This window comes from Emydura macquarii, unplaced genomic scaffold, assembly GCF_026122565.2.
Source record: "Emydura macquarii macquarii isolate MOO-44397 ecotype Brisbane River unplaced genomic scaffold, CSIRO-AGI_Emac_v2 contig_67, whole genome shotgun sequence".
In the NCBI taxonomy this organism is placed as follows: domain Eukaryota; kingdom Metazoa; phylum Chordata; order Testudines; family Chelidae; genus Emydura; species Emydura macquarii.
The window spans coordinates 2971928-2990995 of NW_027130204.1; the positions used below are offsets into that span (position 1 = coordinate 2971928).

At 46.0% G+C, this 19068-nt stretch overlaps 1 protein-coding gene across 11 annotated transcripts in view; it reads left to right on the plus strand.

Annotated features, from left to right (window-relative positions):
* USP54 (ubiquitin specific peptidase 54) overlaps nucleotides 1-19068 on the plus strand; it is a 181717-nt gene that overhangs the window by 134173 nt on the left and 28476 nt on the right. For 9 of the 11 annotated variants that reach the window (XM_067537876.1, XM_067537928.1, XM_067537936.1 and 6 more), the window contains 5 exons: nucleotides 1555-1725; nucleotides 6766-6897; nucleotides 7125-7496; nucleotides 9149-9380; nucleotides 14576-14715. In XM_067537876.1, coding sequence (XP_067393977.1) covers nucleotides 1555-1725; nucleotides 6766-6897; nucleotides 7125-7496; nucleotides 9149-9380; nucleotides 14576-14715 — 1047 coding nt within the window. The remainder of the gene's footprint in view (nucleotides 1-1554; nucleotides 1726-6765; nucleotides 6898-7124; nucleotides 7497-9148; nucleotides 9381-14575; nucleotides 14716-19068) is intronic. The other 2 variants (XM_067537909.1, XM_067537919.1) reach the window with 2 other exon arrangements.

Consider the following 19068-nt stretch of genomic DNA (forward strand, 5'->3'; position numbering starts at 1 on the left):
ATAGTAGTGGTGGCAGGACTGCAGTGGCCATGAAGGGAAGTGGTGAGAACGAAGTGCAGAATCCCCCAGAAGGGGGGAACATGGATTGTGACTCAGCTGGAGGGCCGAGTCATAAGAAGGAGGGTTCAGCGGAGATAGGACGGAAGGCGAGACACCGCAGAGAGGGGCATCTGCCTGGCTGAGAGCTGATTCCCCAGATAGCCCGCAGGAGGCACCAAGGCGGTGAGTTGATCCGTGTTACAGGAACCTAAACTATTGGACTTTCTCCCAGAAGAAATCAGAATGGCCATGGAACTACAGTAGAACCTCAGAGTTACGAACAGCTCGGGAATGGAGGTTGTTCGTAACTCTGAAACGTTTGTAACTGAATGAAACATCATGGTTATTCTTTCAAAAGTTTACAACTGAACATTGACTTAATACAGCTTTGAAACTTTACTATGCAGAAGAAAAATGCTGCTTTCCCTTTGTTTTAGTAGTTTATGTTTAACACAGCACTGTACTGTATTTGCTTTTTTTTTTGTTTTGTTTGGTCTCTGCTGCTCCCTGATTGCATACTTCCAGTTCCAAATGAGGTGTGTGGTTGACTGGTCAGTTCATAACTCTGGTGTTTGCAACTCTGAGGTTCTACTGTAACTGCTTTCAGAACTAAATACCAAACTTGTGTGTTCAGTTTTATATTTCTTTAATTTCATCACACATGCACGTGTGAGTGGGTGTGTTGTACGTACACACACCAACATACACAACACCCTGTAAACTATTCAAAGTATTTTTCCTACAGGCTGAGAAGAAAGAATAGAGAGAGAAATCTGTCTATGTATTTTGAAAGGGCTTAGGAACATGAGAAATGCCATACTCGATCAGACTTGTCCATCTAGTTCAGGATCCTGTCTCCAACAGCAGCCAGCACCTAGTGCTTAAGAGGAAGGTGCAAGATACCTCGCATTAGGCAGATGTTTCCTATTCCCTAATAGATTGGTTTAAACCCTGAAGCATGAAGTTTCATGTCTCTTTGAAAAGTTTTTGGCATTAACTGTTATAATTCTGGATATTCTTGTTATCCATATAAATCTCCAGTTCCCTTTTTTTCAATCTTACTTCATGTTTGACCTCAGTGACCTCCTGTGGCAATCAGTTCCACAGGTTAATTATGCTAATGAGCTGGTTCATTAATAAAGAAAGAACAACATCATCTTGAAATCAACTAATTTGTCAACAGTTCACTTGGGCATTGGTACGGTTTTCATCAGGAGATGATTTGGCAAACTTGAAGGCATGTCAATAAAGAAGACATGTTTATGGAAAGTATATTTTTTACGCTCCCCTAGATGAAAAGGAGTCACATTGGATGATATGAGTCTCCTTACAGTCAACTCCACCATCTTTGAATCTGTGAATTTTGTATAGGTGATTCTCCATATTCCTTTGTTCATACACCTTTTTCTTTATTTCTGTTTGTTTCCTCCATTCTGTTCCTGTTTTCTGTCATAATCTCTCCTGATCTGTATATCCCAAATAGAGGCTGAAATTTGCCATTACTTCCTTCATTAGGGAGGGAGCCTTCCATCTCGAGTGACACCAGGACAGACTCCTCTACAGACAGCTATCCCTATAAACGCTCACATCATGAATCTGTGGTTAGTCACTTCTCTTCTGACTCGCAGGGGACAGTCATCTACAATATGGAGAATGACACAGCTTCGCAAAGCAGCAGGGACACAGGTAGCAGATGCCTTCATGCTCTCATAACCGTTATTGTGAATCTGGGGATTACAGGAGAGCTTAGTAAAACAATATCTGTTTAAATGCAGCCCACGGCAGATTGGCACTCGTTGAAGTGCTGGCACCTGGTGAACTATGGCCCATAATCTATCACATGGTGCAGCTGTACAAAGCACTGTTTCAAAGCGTTCTGAGTGGGTGGCATGTGCAAGTCCCTGCATTCAAGTAGCTGAGGCTGTATGGGAGGGGAGTCCCTGCTTCTGGGACCTGTATGTGGTCATCAAGGAGCTTCTGCTTAAAGTGGGCAGTGTGGAGGCTAGGTATCCATCTGCACTTGGGAAGTCAGAGGATGGCTGTCTGCCTGTACTGTGCAGGCAAGTTGGTGGGGATCTGGAGTGGGAGAAGAACTGTACTATGGAGGAAGCTGGGGGTGTGGTCTGGTGCAGTGTTTCTCAGCCTTTTAAGTAACAAGTACCCCCTAACTTCAGAAAATTTTAATAAGTACCCCAACACTCAGTTTTCCACTCTGGGAGCTGGGACCGGGTGGGAAGCGGGTGGCTGCCTCCTGCCTCCCTTCACTAGGTTTTTTGCCGCGTACCCCCTGCCTGTGTCTCACGTACCCATACCACAGGTTGAGAAACTATGGTCTCGTGGGAAAATCTAATAGAAGATCCAGGTCTGAAGGTATAGAGCTGCCCTGTCTGCTGTGGCCTGTGCTTGTAACGAAGCATCCAGCCTGTGATCTGGCCAGTCTATTCCTGAATGCAGCCCAGACCTTCTACATTAATTTCTAAAAAGGACTACACTAGTTAAAAGAGCAGAACTTTCCATACACCAAAAGGATGACCTGATAACACTATAACTGTAAATTGAACTAATTTTGTATGCACCAAATGAAATGGATTTCACAAAAGGGACCTGTTAAATGCACAATTGTTTGTTATAGCAAACTTTCTCCAATTAACAGAAACTATTAGTACTATTTCACTCAGCAAGTTCTTGCACTCTTGTTTGTAACAACATACGTGTATCCATCTGTAGTTCAAATCTTTACCTACAGTTGGGGCCAGAACTGGAGAAAGTATTTCTCACAACGAATAAATTATATTGATCTTCAGAGCAACAAGAAGCCTTGTTGACTGAAAATGCTGGGATATTATTTATATCCAAAAGTGACACAGACCTAATTAGAGAAGTTCCTGCCCTGTAACACTTACAAAGTAGACAGAAGAGATGAGGGGTGGGAGAAGGGATGAAAATATATGAGCAGATGAAGTTCAACGTTTATATTGGTTTCATGATTTTTGTAGTGACTTTCTCCTTTTATTTCTTCTCCTGTGAATGTATCCCATGATTTCTTCCAGCTCTTACCCATCACTTAGTTTTGAATTAGGCAGTAACTCCTCTCTCCTGATTTAGTCTGTAGCTATATTCAATCCCTGCCTATTAGCTAGTCCCTACTGGGTCATCCTCCTCTGTCTTCCTCCCTCCTTAGTCAAGCCTTTCCCCAAAAAGTTAATCTTCCAACCCCACACTTCAGCTCAGCCATCAAATGCTGTAAAGGAGCCACCCCCATCACTCCTATCAACTGCGACTGCTATTGAATCAGTCTGGGAGAAAGCTGGATTCTTCATTAATGGCCACTTCCCCCACTCCTCCACCCCAGAGTTCTGTGGACCCCATTCCTCATCGCCCTCCTGGGAAGGAAGACTATTGGGGCCATGTGCCCTCAAACACCTGGGTATGTCAGGATGGGGATGGGTGGGGTTCACTATGAGTGGCTGGGCTAGCCCTCTGCCACTCCTGGCAGCCACTGCTGTCGTAATAAATAATGCATGAATTCTAACGTCTCTACTCAGACTCCTGAGATCACATTGGGATCTGTCTCAAGTTGTTTGGTTTCATTCCCTTCTCTAACCCCGTGCTCCCAGCCTTTGTAGCTATAAAGTTATTTTCTATGGACATCATCATTTGCCTATGAAGCCATATGATTGCTTGAATGTGAGGCATCTAGTATGTAAAAATACTCTTCAAGGGGCAGATTTTGCATGTGTTTGTGTGAGCACTTAGGAGAAATTCTGTTTTGTTAATTTAGTACATTCAGCTAAATTAGTGAAAGGTGCTAGATTAACAGCTCTGGCAATTGAAATTCACAGCCCGGGTACAGCACACACACAGATCATAAGATTAGGGTTGGAAGGGACCTGAGGAGGTCATCTAATCCAAACCCCTGCTCAAAGCAGGACTAACCTCAGCTAAATTATTCCATCCAGGACTTTGTCAAGACGGGCCTAAAAGACCTCTAAAGATGGAGATTCCATTACCTCCCTAGGTAACCCATTCCAGTGCTTCACCATCCTCCTGGTGAAAACGTTGTTCCTAATATCCAACCTAGACATCCCCCACTGCAACTTGAGACTATTGCTCCTTTTTCTGTCATCTGCTACCACTGAGAACAGCCTAGCTCCATCCTCCCTGGAACCCCCTTTCAGGTAGTTAAAGGCTGCTTATCAAATCCCCCCTCATCCTTCTCTTCTGCAAACTAAACAAGCCTAGTTCCCTCAGCCTCTCCTCATAAGTTACATGCTCCAGCCTCCTAATCATTTTTGTTGCCCACCACTGTACTCTCTCCAATTTGTCCACATCCTTCCTTTAGTGGGGAGCCCAAAACTGGACACATTGCTCCAAATGTGGCCTCACCAGTGCCAAATAGAGGGGAATAATCTCTTCCTGGCAATTGTTGGCAATGCTCCTACTAATGCAGCCCAATATGCTGTTAGCCTTCTTGGCAATAAGGGCACACTGTTGACTCATATCCAGCTTCTTGCCCACTGTAACCCGCAGGTCCTTTTCTGCAGAACTACTGCCTAGCCCATCGGTCCCCACTCTGTAGCAGTGCAAGGGATTCTTCCGTCCTAAGTGCAGGACTCTGCATTTGTTCTTGCTGAACCTGATTTTTTTTGGCCCAATCCTCCAATTTGTCTAGGTAACTCTGAACCCAAGCCTTACCTTCCAGTGTATCTACCACTGCCCCTAGCTTAGTGTCATCTGCAACTTGCTGAGGATGCAATCCACCCATCCTAGATACTGCAGACTTTCCCCATGCTGCCTTACCAGTGATTTTGTCCTTGGAAAGAAGTACCACAGTTAGGGGTGACAAGGTAATTCAGGGTCCATGCTCATTTTGTCCTTGGTGCCTCTGCTGGTACTGTGGCACATGCTGTAGCAATATGACCGTGTCCAATTCATGGATGGAAATATAGGAGAGTATTAGGCTTGGTCTACACCGCTTGCCGGCAGTTGATGGGAGATATGTAAGTTACATAAGGTAACTTGCATATCTCTCATCGATGTACTTATGTTCATGTAGCACAGCGCCTTCATTGACAGGAGACTGGCATAGACTGGAAAGCCCATCTGGGATCGATGCCGTGGAGCTGGCAGTGTAGACATACCCTGAGTAAAGCTGTCAACCTCCCGATGCATACTGGCTAATTGTGCATTTAGGACTAAATGAATATTAAATATTCTTGCCATATTTACAAATCCCAACTCTAGAAACAGTGGGTACTCTTTAAATAGCTGCTGTGACAGCAGTGGAAAAGTCCTAACCTACCGTTGCTATCAGAATGGAAGAACTTTTTTTTAAGCTAGCTAAAGACATTGTGCACTGTGAATGCAACACAAGGTTCCTTTTATCACCATGGTAACTGCTACAAGATGTAGGGTATCTTTATAGACTGACCAAACAGTACTATGTGCCTGCTGTCATCCAAAGCTTGTGTTGTGAAACAAAAAGTTCCCCCAAACCCACTTCATGGCATCTTTCCTAATCAGCCACTTAAGCCCTAGTTCACCTACTGCTCCCCTCAACCTTCCCTCCAGACGTCTCTCTTGTTCTTTTCTTGTTTTCCCCACTTCTATATGTATGGCCTCTTTCTAAAAAGTACCTACTACAAAATCACACTCTTCCTTCACTTCACAGACAAATTGAAACACAGGATGTTTCAATCTCATTAGCCTGTTTCAGCAAATTCTCTTTTTGCCTTAATATTTTTTGGACGTTTGATTCTAATCATTTTAAAAGATGAAATAAAAAAGTTAATTGTAATGGCAAGTTCTGTGATATGAGCTCTCTGGAGAGGAGCTGGATTGGGACCATCAGCTTCTCCCACAAAGGCCATTGAGCAGTTGTCAGGGAATTGGAATTTTCATTCACTACAACTACGCCACATTTCAGCTGATGAGGGGAAGGCTGGAAAGCGTTGGATCTCCTTCCCAAACTGTATCTTTTTTCTGCCCCTCTGGTTGGTAGCAGTTCTGATTTTGGAATGGGGCTGCTCATATGAGTAAAGTCCCACATGTGCGTGTGTTTACAGATATGGGGCCATAAACTCATAAGAACCACAAAGCTGAGTGCTTACACACTTGTAACCATTATTGGTAATCTTACTTTAAGGGATTTCAAACTTCTTAATTAAAAAATCATTGTGGTCATTAGCCTGGTAATAAATTGGTCTGGGAGGATGAGGCACTCTGACCAAAGGGAAAATCCTTACAGGGAAAATCTGTGCTAAATTGTGAGTAAACATTTTCTAACTCAATTGATGCAAAGAAAAGATTTGTGTGTTATGTGCAAAAGAGAATTTGTGATGAGAATAAAATCAAACTAGCCATGTTTGTTTAAGAGCTGTGTATGTTTAAGGGAGTGAGAGCTACTGGAGTGTTGGTATTGCAACGTAATGGCATCCCTGGAGCATTATGAGGCAAGGCACAATCACCTGCTTCCCGTCTCTGTGGATGATCTATCTCATTTACCACAGTCCCTGGAGTTGCTTTGTTGCTCTTCTGTGACTGTTTTTAAAAACTTTTAGATACAAATTATTTAAAGCAAGTGACTTTGCTTAGCAGAAGCTGCCAGTTAGCATTGGAGTGTCTGTGCAGTTCAGAGAGAGTGAGAAAGGGCCTGCTATTCTTAGAATGGTGAACAAGCAATCCAAAGACTCTTGCCATTTAAACTGTGTTCTTCTATTCTTTCAGGGCACCTGACTGACAGTGAATGTAATCAGAGGCATATTTGCAAAAAGGGCTCACTGACTGACCGTAAGAGGAGCTCTAGCCGTTCTCGGCGAAAAGGGGATGAGATACAGTCATCAGGGTATCATAGCGAAGGCAAGGGGCAGTGTTTTAATACCTTCGTCAGTCTTTCTGTATGTGTTTTTGTCATTCTTCGTGTGTATGTGCTCCTGCCAAGCTGTGTGTCTTCCTGTCTCTGTTTCAGCCTGCTTTGTCGCTGTTGATTTCCCTTTGTGTGGCTTCAGGAAGATGCTGTGAATAATGCTGCCAGTTTAAAACGAAGTTATTTTTGTTCCTCTTGCCTTCTCCTTTGCATGCTGCAGGGGAAACATTGAAGGAGAAACAGGCCCCCAGAACTGCTCCTAAATCATCCAGCAGCACCAGCAGACTAAGAGAGTTTAAAGAGACAGTCAGCAATATAATCCACAACAGACCAGCCCAGACCAACCAGAGCTCTCCTTCTGGAGGGAGTGTAATGGATCAGGCAGAGATACGGCGCCCCAGGAACTTGCCTGTGCGTTCTCGAGACTGGGAAATGGAGAGTACCAGCAGTGAATCCAAATCCAGTTCATCTAGCAAGTACCGGCCGACTTGGAGACCCAAAAGAGAGTCGCTGAACATAGACAGCATCTTCAGTAAAGACAAGAGGAACCATTGTGGCTACATGCAGCTCAGCCCCTTCTCTGAAGATGCAGGTAATGGCGGGGGTCGGGGGGAGGGAGGGAGATGTATGTTGACTGGGTTGGAATTGGAAATATACAGTTATGTGCAGAACTAATCAGAACAGTCAAATCCTGTATAGAAACTATGTAGTGACAGTTTAAAGTGGCAATGCCAAACTGTCACCCTGTAGAACACACCTCCATCCTTTTCACACTAGTTGCTTGGTGATGGTGAGGAGTGCATATGAAGGGCGTGTATATATAAGCTCTGTGCAGTGTATTAGTAGTAGTATATTATTTCGAGTGTGTTTTCCCCAGGGTTCAGTTCCATACCCGTGGAAGCAAAGACCACAGAAGCAGTCTTGTGTACACTGCTGAAACAGAGCCTGAACTAGGCTGCTGGGCAATGGAGAATTTGCTTCATGGGATGGTCTCGTGCATTGGTCTCGAACATGTGCCCCAAGGCTGGCCTGTTCTCTCTGACCGGTGAATGTATTCTGCAGCCTCTGTCCTCCTCCTGCTAATTACAGCATATACAGCAGATGTGTCAGACTAGAGAAGGAAAGAGTTCCCCTTGCTAGCTGCCATTCCCTATTCTGAGTTAGGGGAATATCACCTATATCCAGTTAGGGGAGAGAAATCCCTTACACCCTACAAAGGGATTGGAGATCAGACATCTTCTGGTGCTGCTCTCCTGAGCCCATAGATGGCTGGAGCTGCTGAGTTCCACTCCAGGGTTGGGAGAAGAGAAGAGAGGGTGTGTGTGACTGGTGGCAGGGTTTGGGGTGGGTTGATGGACGAACAAGGTATTGTTGGGAAAACTTGAGGTGGGTGAGAGGAGGGAGAGATGGAGGAAATTGATTGGAAGAATCTAGAAGTTAAGGAGGACTGGAAGGGATGAAGAAATAATTGGGATTGAGGAAGGAGAAAACTTGAGAAAGGAGAGAGAATATTAGGTTGGGAAAGAAAGAAAAAGGGATATGAGGGGAGAAGGCAAGTAGGAATGTACATTAAAATCAGAAAGGGATGACACTAAAATAAGAAGGGCTAGGAAAAAAAACATCATGAGTTATATTAAAAAAATATGATCCAAAGGTGAATGCCAAAATTCTAAACCAGATTTCATATAATGTTTAATGCACAGTGCCACAAAATACTACAGCAGCAGAGAATGGAGAATCCAAACAAAATCCTGGCTCCAAAGATCTTACAATCCAATGCACAAGTGGATACTAGTACACAAAACAGTTATGTGCACAGTTATGGAGAGGGAGAGATTTATCTTCTTCGGGTGAAATATATCCCTTTTTCTGGCTTTTTACTATATTCACCCTGCCAGGGATGACTCCTGGCTCATAGGTACTTCAGAAGATAATTTTCTTTGCTCTGAATGAAACAAGTTATACTAAATGTCAAATATTTAAAAGTAAATTTGCTTGGGAAGAATCCCCATGATTCCCCCTGCAAAGCTTAATTTTCTTTGCTTCTCTGGAAATTACTTCATATTTTTAGAGATGTGATAAACATATTATCTAGGCTGCTTGAAATTGTCTGGATGATTTGACCCTGGAACACAGAAGCAGCATAGTTGGTTTATACATGGTTAGGAATCCAAAATATTAGCAGGTAACTTGATGGAATTAAACATGACTCTTCTGCCAACCCATATTCCTTCCTCTTGACAGCCAAAGAATTTACAGAGGATGAGCTGAAGGAACCAGCAACTCAAGGAACAAGGCCAAACCAACTAAACATCAGGTATAAGCACTGGGGTCGAGGGCGGGGCACCCAGCACCTGATGGATCAGCATCCTCGTCTGATCCAAAGGATGGAATCTGGCTATGAGAGCAGCGAACGCAACAGCAACAGCCCAGTCAGTCTGGACATGCCCTTGTCTGAGAGCTCCAGCACCCACAGGTAGATTTTAATAAAGTGCACTCTTGGACTTTTGCTTCTCGGATGGCTCAGCACAGTAGGACCTCTGAGAACTAAACTATACTTCCATAATAAGAAGCATTTCCCTTCAGTCCTAGGTTGCAGTTCCTGTAGATGTTGATGCAAATAGATTATGGGAAATAGGAAGCTGGATATGTTGTGCCATGGCAGTATTCCCTGTTTGGCTGGTCATTAATTCATACGGTTCATGATTGAGAGGAAAGATTTTGTGGGGGGGCGTGTGGCAACTCAACCAACTATAGGAAGGAATTGGGACTAAGAAGATGGATGTAAGGACAGTCCTTAGGCACTGTCCAAAACTGAAGTTGCAGGATGCTGGCCTCAAGGAGACAGTTTGTTTGTTTTAAATTTAGAAGATGCTTTCCATTTTAAGAGTTAATCTGCCCTGTTATCTTTGTCTTGGTTAAATTACTCTCCAACAGTGAGAATCCCTGTATCAGGCTCTAATTGAGAGCATTTGTACTGTTAATGGACTGACATGGGACTATTTCTGCTTGAGGACTTCACTGGGGCCCCCTGAGTGGTTTAGAATACATAGTATGCATAAATATACTTTTCAACCTTCATCTCCGGTGCCTGTGACTGCTGTAAATGGAGAGCACACTCAGGGTTTTACAAACGAGTTTTTGTTTGTACAGATCTTAAAAATCTGTTCAGAACAGTGAACTCTCCAGAGCATGGTTTTGGCATATATTACTTGCTCAGGGTCTCCAAGGAACCGGTGTCATCTTCAGTAGAGAAAATCCTTCCAGCTCCATGTTTCCTGGAATGAAGAGCTGTATAGTGATCATGTAGGAAAATGCCAGATGGTGACATACCTGCAGATACTCTTTTCTGAAAGTTGTTGTCTTCGGGGAGCCACATTCGCCATCATTCCTTTTGAGAGCTCTTTTGACTGTTTTGTACAATAAGGGGACTTAGTGCCGAAATCAGAGGAACTGGTGTTTGGAAGTTCTGATGCAGTTTTTATGATCCTTGCAGTAAACATGTGACTGGAGGTTATAGTTTTTCTTCAAGTGCTGGTCCCCATGTGGATTCCAGACATAGGTGTACATGCGCACCATGTGCCGGAGCTGGAATTGTTTGTAGTAGTCTCCATAAACCCGCGCGCCATACGTGGTCCATGTGGTTGCATCCGAGGTCTAATGAGGGCGTGCAGGTTGGTGCCCCTTCAGTTCCCTCTTATCGCCGCATGGCCAGAATCGGAACACTCCTCTCATTTAGAAATGCTGCATAGAAAAAAAAACAAAACCCAAAACAGTTATTTTATAGTTGTTGTGTATATAGTTCGTGAGTATTTGTTAGTTAGAAAGTTCTTAGTATAGTTAGTCGACATTGTCAACCTACAGTCGGGAGTCCCACCCAGTCCAGGGGACTGTGCTGTCACAGGTCGGGTTTAAGAACTGCATCTCTTGCCTACACTCCTTCTTCATCAACAAGGAACATCAACGCTGCCTCTACTGTTTGGATGAGGCTCACGTCGTCGTGAGGTGTTCGGTTTGCTGCTCCTTCCCCATCCAGACTCTTAAGGCCGGGGAATTGAGGCTGCGGAAACACCTCATGGAAGAGGCGCTGTGTCCGCGTGTGCTCCTGGTGGAGGCATTGACTGATCTGTAAGAATGCCTAGCCATACTGCTGGTGCGTAACTCCCCTCCAGGTACGACATTGGTGGTACCGACAACTTCAACAAAACCCCATAAGACCCATAGGAAACACGGGCATGGACACAAAGGGGGCTCATCAAGCTCAGCGGCCCCCAGGTACAGCTTTCCCTCCCCGAGCCATGACAAGCTGGGTGAGAAGTCACGCACTGACCCCGAGGCGCCTGTCGCAAAGAGATCCAAGGTGACCAAGAAAACCAAACACTTGGACGAGACACACTTGGCAACCGCAATTAGTGCGCCTCCAGCCCTGTCTACTCCGCCGGGCCCATTCCAGCTGGCATCAAGCACATCATCAGTGCCCCGCACGCCAGGCAGGCTGTTACCATTGATGCCAATGGCAAAACTGTGTCGACCGAGGGAAGGCCCTGCTCAGGGGATCGGGGAACGAACAACCTCCTTCCCCAGTGGATGTACCGCTGCTCCTCCACGCATCGTCCTACCCAACATAAAGTGTCCAGGCACAGGTTCCATTGGTACCGACATCTCTGTCCTTCCCAGAGCAATACTCAGACTCCGAGTGGTCTTCAGACCCAGGACTGTTGTTTTCGCTAGCACACAGCCCACAATACTGCCAGCTCCTTGCCAGCCTCTGCATATGTGTAAACAAAGCAAAGTCCATCCTCGTGCCAACCCAATCCCTTACATTTATTGGCGCTTACCTGGACTCATGGCCGTCCAGGGCATTCCTACCAAAGGACTGATTCACCATGCTCAAGGCCCTCATGATGTGACTATGCACCCATGCAATGACACGCGTCTGCCACTGCCTTTTGCTTCTCAGGCACATGACGGTGTGTGCGATGGTTACACCATACGCCTGCCTACACGAGGTGCTTGCAGACTTCAAGGCTTCTCGTGGTGTACAACCCACAAAGGGACCACCTCCACAAATAGATCCTGCCACACGCGGTTCTGGCATCCCTCTCTTAGTGGTGCAACCCATCCCAGGTCATGGTGGACGTCCATTTCAACCCACCCACCCCACACCATACTTTGACCACACACGTCTCCCTCATAGGCTGGGACACCTATATATAAGTCCATTCAGCCCAAAGCCCATGGGCCTCCATGGAAGCATGGATGCACATCAACATCCTGGTACTCCACACAGTTCAATGCTCCTGTCAGGCGCGTCTGCCTTTCATAGATCATGACACACACAACTTCTGTCACACAACATATATCAACAAACGGGGAGGCGCCAAGTCCTCCACACCCTGTTGCGAAGCGATGCGTCTCCACACCCTGTTGCGAAGCGATGCGCCTGTGGAATTGGTGCATAAGACACCATGTTGTACTTCATGCCACACACCTACTAGGGACAGACAACAACCTTATGGACACTCTCAGCCGCTCCATTCACCGCACATGATCCCACATTCCGGTACATCTTCAGATTCTGGGGCACAGTGCGATAGGATCTCTTCACAACGACCACCAACCACAGATTTCCCCTCTTCTGCTCCAGGGGTGTAATCGGGCATGGCTCACAGTGGGATGCTCTTCTTCTCCCCTGGACAATAGACCTGCGCCAACACTTTTCCTTCCATCCTACTTCTCCTGCAAGTACTCCTCAAGGTGAAGGACCAGGCAACCCTCATACTCATACCCCCCTTCTGGCCCCACCAATTCTGTTTCACAGAGCTTCTTTGCTTCTCAATTTGTCCACCAATATGCTTTCCTCCCTTCCCCAATCTCCTTACCCAACAACAGGACCAGGTTTGCCACCCCAATCTGGACCTGCTTCACCTTGCAGCCTGGTATTTGGATGGGGCTCGAGATTGAAACAGAGCTGCTCTACCCCAGTCAGGGTTGTACTCACCCACAGTCTATGCTCCTCCCATAGGGCATGTTACTAAGCCAAATGGTGCCACTTCGCGGAGCGGACAGCATACAACCATTACACACCACACACAGTATCCCCCTCCGACGATCCTAGAATACCTGCCTACCCTTTGCTGTTTGGGCCTCACCCACTCCTCAATGTGTTCCTTTCACCGATGGATGGCATCTTGATCTTTGCCTACCCAACCATGGCTTGCTTTCTCCATGGCCTCCTCAACACCTTTCCCTCGATAAGAAAACCTACTCCCCCATGGGATCTTAACCTTATCCTTTCAACACTCACCAAACAACGCTTTGAGCCTCTAGCCGTGGGTTCACTCACCCACCTCTCAATGAAGGTGATTTTCTTGGTAGCCATTACGTCCACCAGACAAGTTAGTGAATTGGCTGCTATGATTGCGGACCCACCATTCACAATATTCCGCAGGGATAAGGTCTCCCTATGGCTCCACCCAAAGTTCCTTCCCAAGGTGACTTCACCTTCCACCTCAATCAAGTCATCCACCTTCCAACCTTCTACCTAAGCTGCATACTTCCACCAGGGCACGTACCCTATCTTCGCTCAGTGTCCACTGAGCACTAGCCTTCTACCTGAAATGCACCTGAGTGTTCCGAATCTCGCCCAGACTCTACTGCGATAGCAGAACACTGCAGAGGAGACGCTCTGTCTTCCCAGTGCATCTCCAAGTGGTTTGCCCGCTGCATCATGGAGTGTTATGCCCTTTCTCTCCACCTCCGGGCATCACTATCCACTCTATATAGGCACAGACTACCACATCAGCCCTACTTATGGAAGTCCTATGGCATCAATTTGATCTTCCATCCATACATTCATCATTCATTACGCTCTCTCCCACTTGTCAGTGGCCGATGCGGCAGTGGGCAGAGCAGTACTATAAACTCTCACTTTCAATGAGCCCTCACTCCCACCTTCAATCTGAATGCTGCTCGCTACACTACCCAGGTCTGGAATCCACAAAGGGGCCAGCACTTGAAGAAGAAGAGAAGGTTACTGGCTGTAATTGATGGTTCTTCAAGAGGTGTGGTCCCTGTCTGGATTCCAGTTCCTCCCCCTGTCCTCTCTGCTGCAGGTTCATAGCCTGCCGGTAAAAGGGAACTGAGGGGGCGTCAACCCACACGCCCTCGTAAGACACTGGACGCAACTATGTGGGCCACATATGGCACACTGGTTGACGGAGACTACTACAAACAGTTCCGGCTCTGGCACATGGCATGCATGCATCTGGAATCCAGATAGGAACCACACCTCTCAAAGAACCATCAGTTAGAGTAAGTAACCTTCTCTTTTTGGTGTGTTTGGGAATAAGGGAGATAATTCCTACATTTGCGGGGGCTGAGAAACAGCCCACATTGCTGTGTCAATACAGAATAAAATTTTTACAGAATATCACTTATTGAGAAGAGTGAACTCTTCCCCCTCCCCCTCTTCCAGGATTTTCCCATCAAATCCTTTTAACATACCTTCCCTCTTGAGATTATGTGAAAGTAAGATGAAGATGAAATATTATTCCTAGATTGGAAAAATGTAGGGTTGTCTAGTCCTTCTCCCCAGTGCTCTATACTTCTCCATCCCCTGAAAAGATTGGCCAGATGTTAAACCATTGGTTTTTCTCCCTCTTTTTCAAGGGATTCTCATATGAAGCGAGCTGGTGGGTTGGTTCCTGCCTGGCGGAACATCCCAAAGTCACACAGCAGCAGCATTTTAGAAGTGGAATCTGCTTCATCAACTAGTGGTTGGACAAGCAGCCAACACTCTACTGGGAATGGTAAGCTACCTTTTCAAATCCCAAATAGCCATGATCATGTAGTATAAGATGCATTGGGGTTATTCCTTATTCCCTGAATATTTTGCCTTCACAGTGGAGGCAGGTGCAAGAAAGGGAAAAAGACACAGGAATCTGATACAACTTCTTGGAGCTGAAGTTCAGGTTTACAGCATCAGGAGTCTATTAGAACATACCTTTGGTTCATAGAATTATCATAAAAGATTAGGGATGGAAGGGACCTCAGGAGGTCATCTAATCCAATCCCCTGCTCAAAGCAGGACCAACCTCAACTAAATCATCCCAGCCTGAGCTTTATCAAGCTGGGCCTTAAAAACTGCTAAGGGTGAAGATTCCACCACCTCCCTACATAACCCACTCCAGTGCTTCACCACCCTCCAGTGAAAAAGTTTTTCCTAATATCCAACCTCGACCTCTCCCACTGCAACTTGAGACCATTGCTCCTAGTTCTGTCATCTGCCACCACTGAGGACAGCCTGGCTCCATCCTCTTTGAACCCCTTTCAGGTAGTTAAAGGCTGCTATCAAATCCCCCTCACTCTTCAATTCTGCAGACTAAACAAGCCCAGTTCCCTCATCCTGTCCTCAAAAGTCCTGTGCCTCACTTGCGTGGTATCCTTCCTCTGGCAGTGACTTAAACTGATACACCAGAGGAAAGTAATACTCCTCCTCCCATAGTTTCAGGTGCCCAACTGTGCAGTGCTGTACGATCGTTAGAAGATTCCTTCCCAACTACAGCCAATTATCATTAATGAGGGACAAGGCTGTGCTTCAAGGGAGAGAGAGAAGGGGTCAGCCCAGCACAGTCTTGCTAAATTTACATTGAAGCGTGCAAGCTGCTCCCTGAACAAGTGAACAAGATGCACTGCAGAAACAGCTGCCTTTTGTGAATCAAAAGTGGGAGAGGGGAAGTAATCCTTTTCTCAAACAACATAAAATGTCATATCCTTACAAGATTGTAACATTTCCATCTTAGTTTCCCTCATTTATTTGGTTTAAAAGATTCCATTTTTAAGTTAAGTAGGTACAAAAACTGTGTAAACCAGTCCTAAGAGGGTTAGAGAGAGGTTTTCAAAGGCCATATCTGCACTACAAACTTTGAGTGACACAAGTTACGTTGGCATAAAGCTGCCTCTGTTAGAATATTGTTCGTGTGCATGCATACTTGGCTCTGTGTGTCAGCGCTGCGCATGCTCATTTGGAGTGCTTGTGTTGAAGCACAGGGCAGAGGACCGTGGCTCAGTATCCCAGTGTGCTACTCATCATCATCCAGTGCACTATCTTTTGGGAAGTTTTGGCAATGCAGATGAGACTGAAATGAGTCATGCAGCGGTGACTGGGAGCAAGGGGTCAACTTCCCAGCATGCAACTTTCTCCATCCCATAACGTCATCCATAGCCCATAATTTTCACACTTTAAAAAAATATCCCATGAACTTGTGTGGCCCTCCTTGCTGTTCGCTGTCTCTGCCAGAGGAATGTAACCTGCACAGCTCGGCAGTATTGTCAAGCATGTTGCAAGCACAGGATGCATGATCCTCTTGTATTTGCAGAACTGCGAGATCAACTACATTGGCAAGGCACATGCCAATTTAGTGGGAGACAGATCATTATGTGAGCTTAGGGTAATGAGCAGTGGCTGACTGCGCAAGGCCATATTCCTGGACCTGAGTGCTACGTTCATTCCATCCCTACAGCGCAGGGACACCAAAATTAGAGCTGCAGTGACGGTGGAAAAGCAAGTGGCAATCATGTTGTGGAAACTGGCAATGCCAGATTGCTACTGGTCAGAGAGAAATCATTTTGGAGTTGGAAAATCCATCGTGGGGGCCACTGTCATGCAAAGGCCACTAATTGTCTCCTACTACGCAGGACTGTGACTCGCTGCAATGTGCAGGACTTCGACAATGGATTTGCAGCAGTGGGGGTCCTGAACTGCAGTAGGCGATAGACAGCATGCCATCCTGATTTTGGCACCAGCCCTTCTGGCCACAGTGCATGTCAGCAGAAGGGGTTACTTTTCTATGAAAGGTGGATGATGCTCGCATCTTTAAGATCACAGGACTATTAAGAAAGCTGCAAGGAGGGCCTCTGTTTCCTGAGTAGCAGATTATCATTGGTGGTGTTGAAATGCCAATAGTGATCCTAGGTGACCCAGCCTACCCCTTGATTCCTTGGCTCATGAATCCATGCACCAGCCACCTCAGCAGCAGCAAGGTACAGCTCAGCAGGTGCAGAATGGCAGCTAAATGTGCTTTTGGTAGCTTAAAGGGTCGATGCCATCGTGTACTCTCAAGATTGGATCTCTATGAGAAAAATGTCCCAAGGGTATAGCTGCCTGATATGTCCTGCATAATATCTGTGCAGCAAAAGGGGGAAATGTTGCTACCAAGGAGGAGGGCAGAGATGGAGCGGCTGTCTGCTGAGTTTTAACAGTCAGACACACGGGCTATTAAAAGAGCTCAACGTGGAGCTATACAAATCAGGGAGGCCTTGAAAGAGCCACTTTAACAGAAGGCCATAGTAATGCATTGTGATGTACTGTGCTCTACCTGGCCATGTGGTTTTGGGGCCTGCTAGAAAGTGTGTGGTGCTTTGTGCACCTGTGTGACTATAATACTGTCAATGCACCTATCCATTTTGCAGTTCTTGCTGTACATTTATGATCACACTATTGTCACTGATCTTACGAGTTGTCACACTGTACAACAACAGGTGGATGGTTTCAGTACTACTAGACATTCCGCAGCATATGTTAGGAATTAATAAAAGACTAATTATTTTCCAAAAATAGAATTTTGAATAACAAAGCTGGTGCAAAAAAAAATCTGCAATTTAAAAAGAAATACATTAAATTAATAAAACAGAACTTAACAAAGGGAAAGAACATTCATGTCAATTTTGGCTACACATACAGCAACCATGGTTCCCACAGGTCAATGTATGTGGAACTGTGGTTGTCCTTAATGTCCCCCAGGGTGGAGTTGTAGGGCAGGGGTGCGGCCCCTGCTCCTGTGTCCACATGGAAGGTTGAAGAGGGGTGTAGAGAGGTGCTGTGGTGGAGTTCTCAGTATACTGGAAAGGGAGGCGAGCCCGGGATTGTTGAACCTGCAGGTCCACAAGAGTCTGCAGCATCTGTGGTTGCTGCTGGAGAAGCCCCATTATGTCCTGGTGCATCTCCCTGTCCTTTTCCTGTTGGGTGTCCTGGGTTTTTCTCCTGTCTGCTCTTTCCTTCTCCATAAAGTATGCAATATTCACCATCCAGGCCCTCTGCTCTAGCTCTGATGCACAGCACTGGCTTGCACAATCACATTGAACTTGTCATTCCGAGTCCTCTTCTTTCTCCCCGTTATTGGACTCAGGCATTCAGCAGGTGTGGAGGGGTCCTCAAGGCTGCATGGCCACGGCTACAGATAAAACATACAGAGGTACTGTTATCAGTATGGTCACAACAGAAAGCAGCAGGTAAGGTTCAGAACTCCTTTCCATTGCTCCCCTAAAGCGTTAAACAAGACATGCTTATTGACACTTCTGCTTCAGAATGATTGTGCACGGCACCACTTCCAGCACCAGCCATGGTGAGTGTGGCCCGTCAGCAGTGAGGGAAGTGAGAAGGAAATTGCTGGGTTGGATAAAACGAGGAGTACAGGGCAATGGCACTGAGCACTGGCACGATTTTCCACAGGCAATGGCAACTGTAGTTGATATCTCGCTCCTGAGGGTGACAAAGGCACAGAGAGCACAGCTGCTGCTAACATCCCAAACATGCCCAGGCCTGTGTGCCAGTAGCTTGTTTACTGCAATGGTACCTGCTGAAGTTATCACCAAGTGAGCAGGGGTTTTGACTAGATGACCTCCTGAGGTCCCTTCCAACCCTAAACTTCTATGATTCTAAGTGGCCTGGGAAACTGTCCTACCACGGAGGAAGAAATAAGGCTGCCATCATGAGAAACCTTCAGGAGAGGATTGCAGAGTGCCTCCTTGGATGTTTCATCGAGATTTCTCAGGGGGATTCAAAGGGCATCCCTGTGTACATAAACAAACAGCTCCGCACGGCCCTCCCTGCTTAATTCTGCTGGGGAATGAAAAACAAAGAACTCGACCTCTCGTTGTATTGATACTTTTTCTTGTATGACTAAATTAATAAAAAGTCTATAGCTGTGTCCTGCTAAGTTGGGGGCACCATCAGTATGTCATTATAATGGGAAATACATTTTATTTACACACTTTCCTGAGGTTCCTTCCCCTGCATTGGGCTCAGCTATGTTTAGCTGCTGGGACTGCTGCGGCGTTTCAGACAGGCCCTGGTTCATGGCAACTAGAATCCCTGGTTGCAT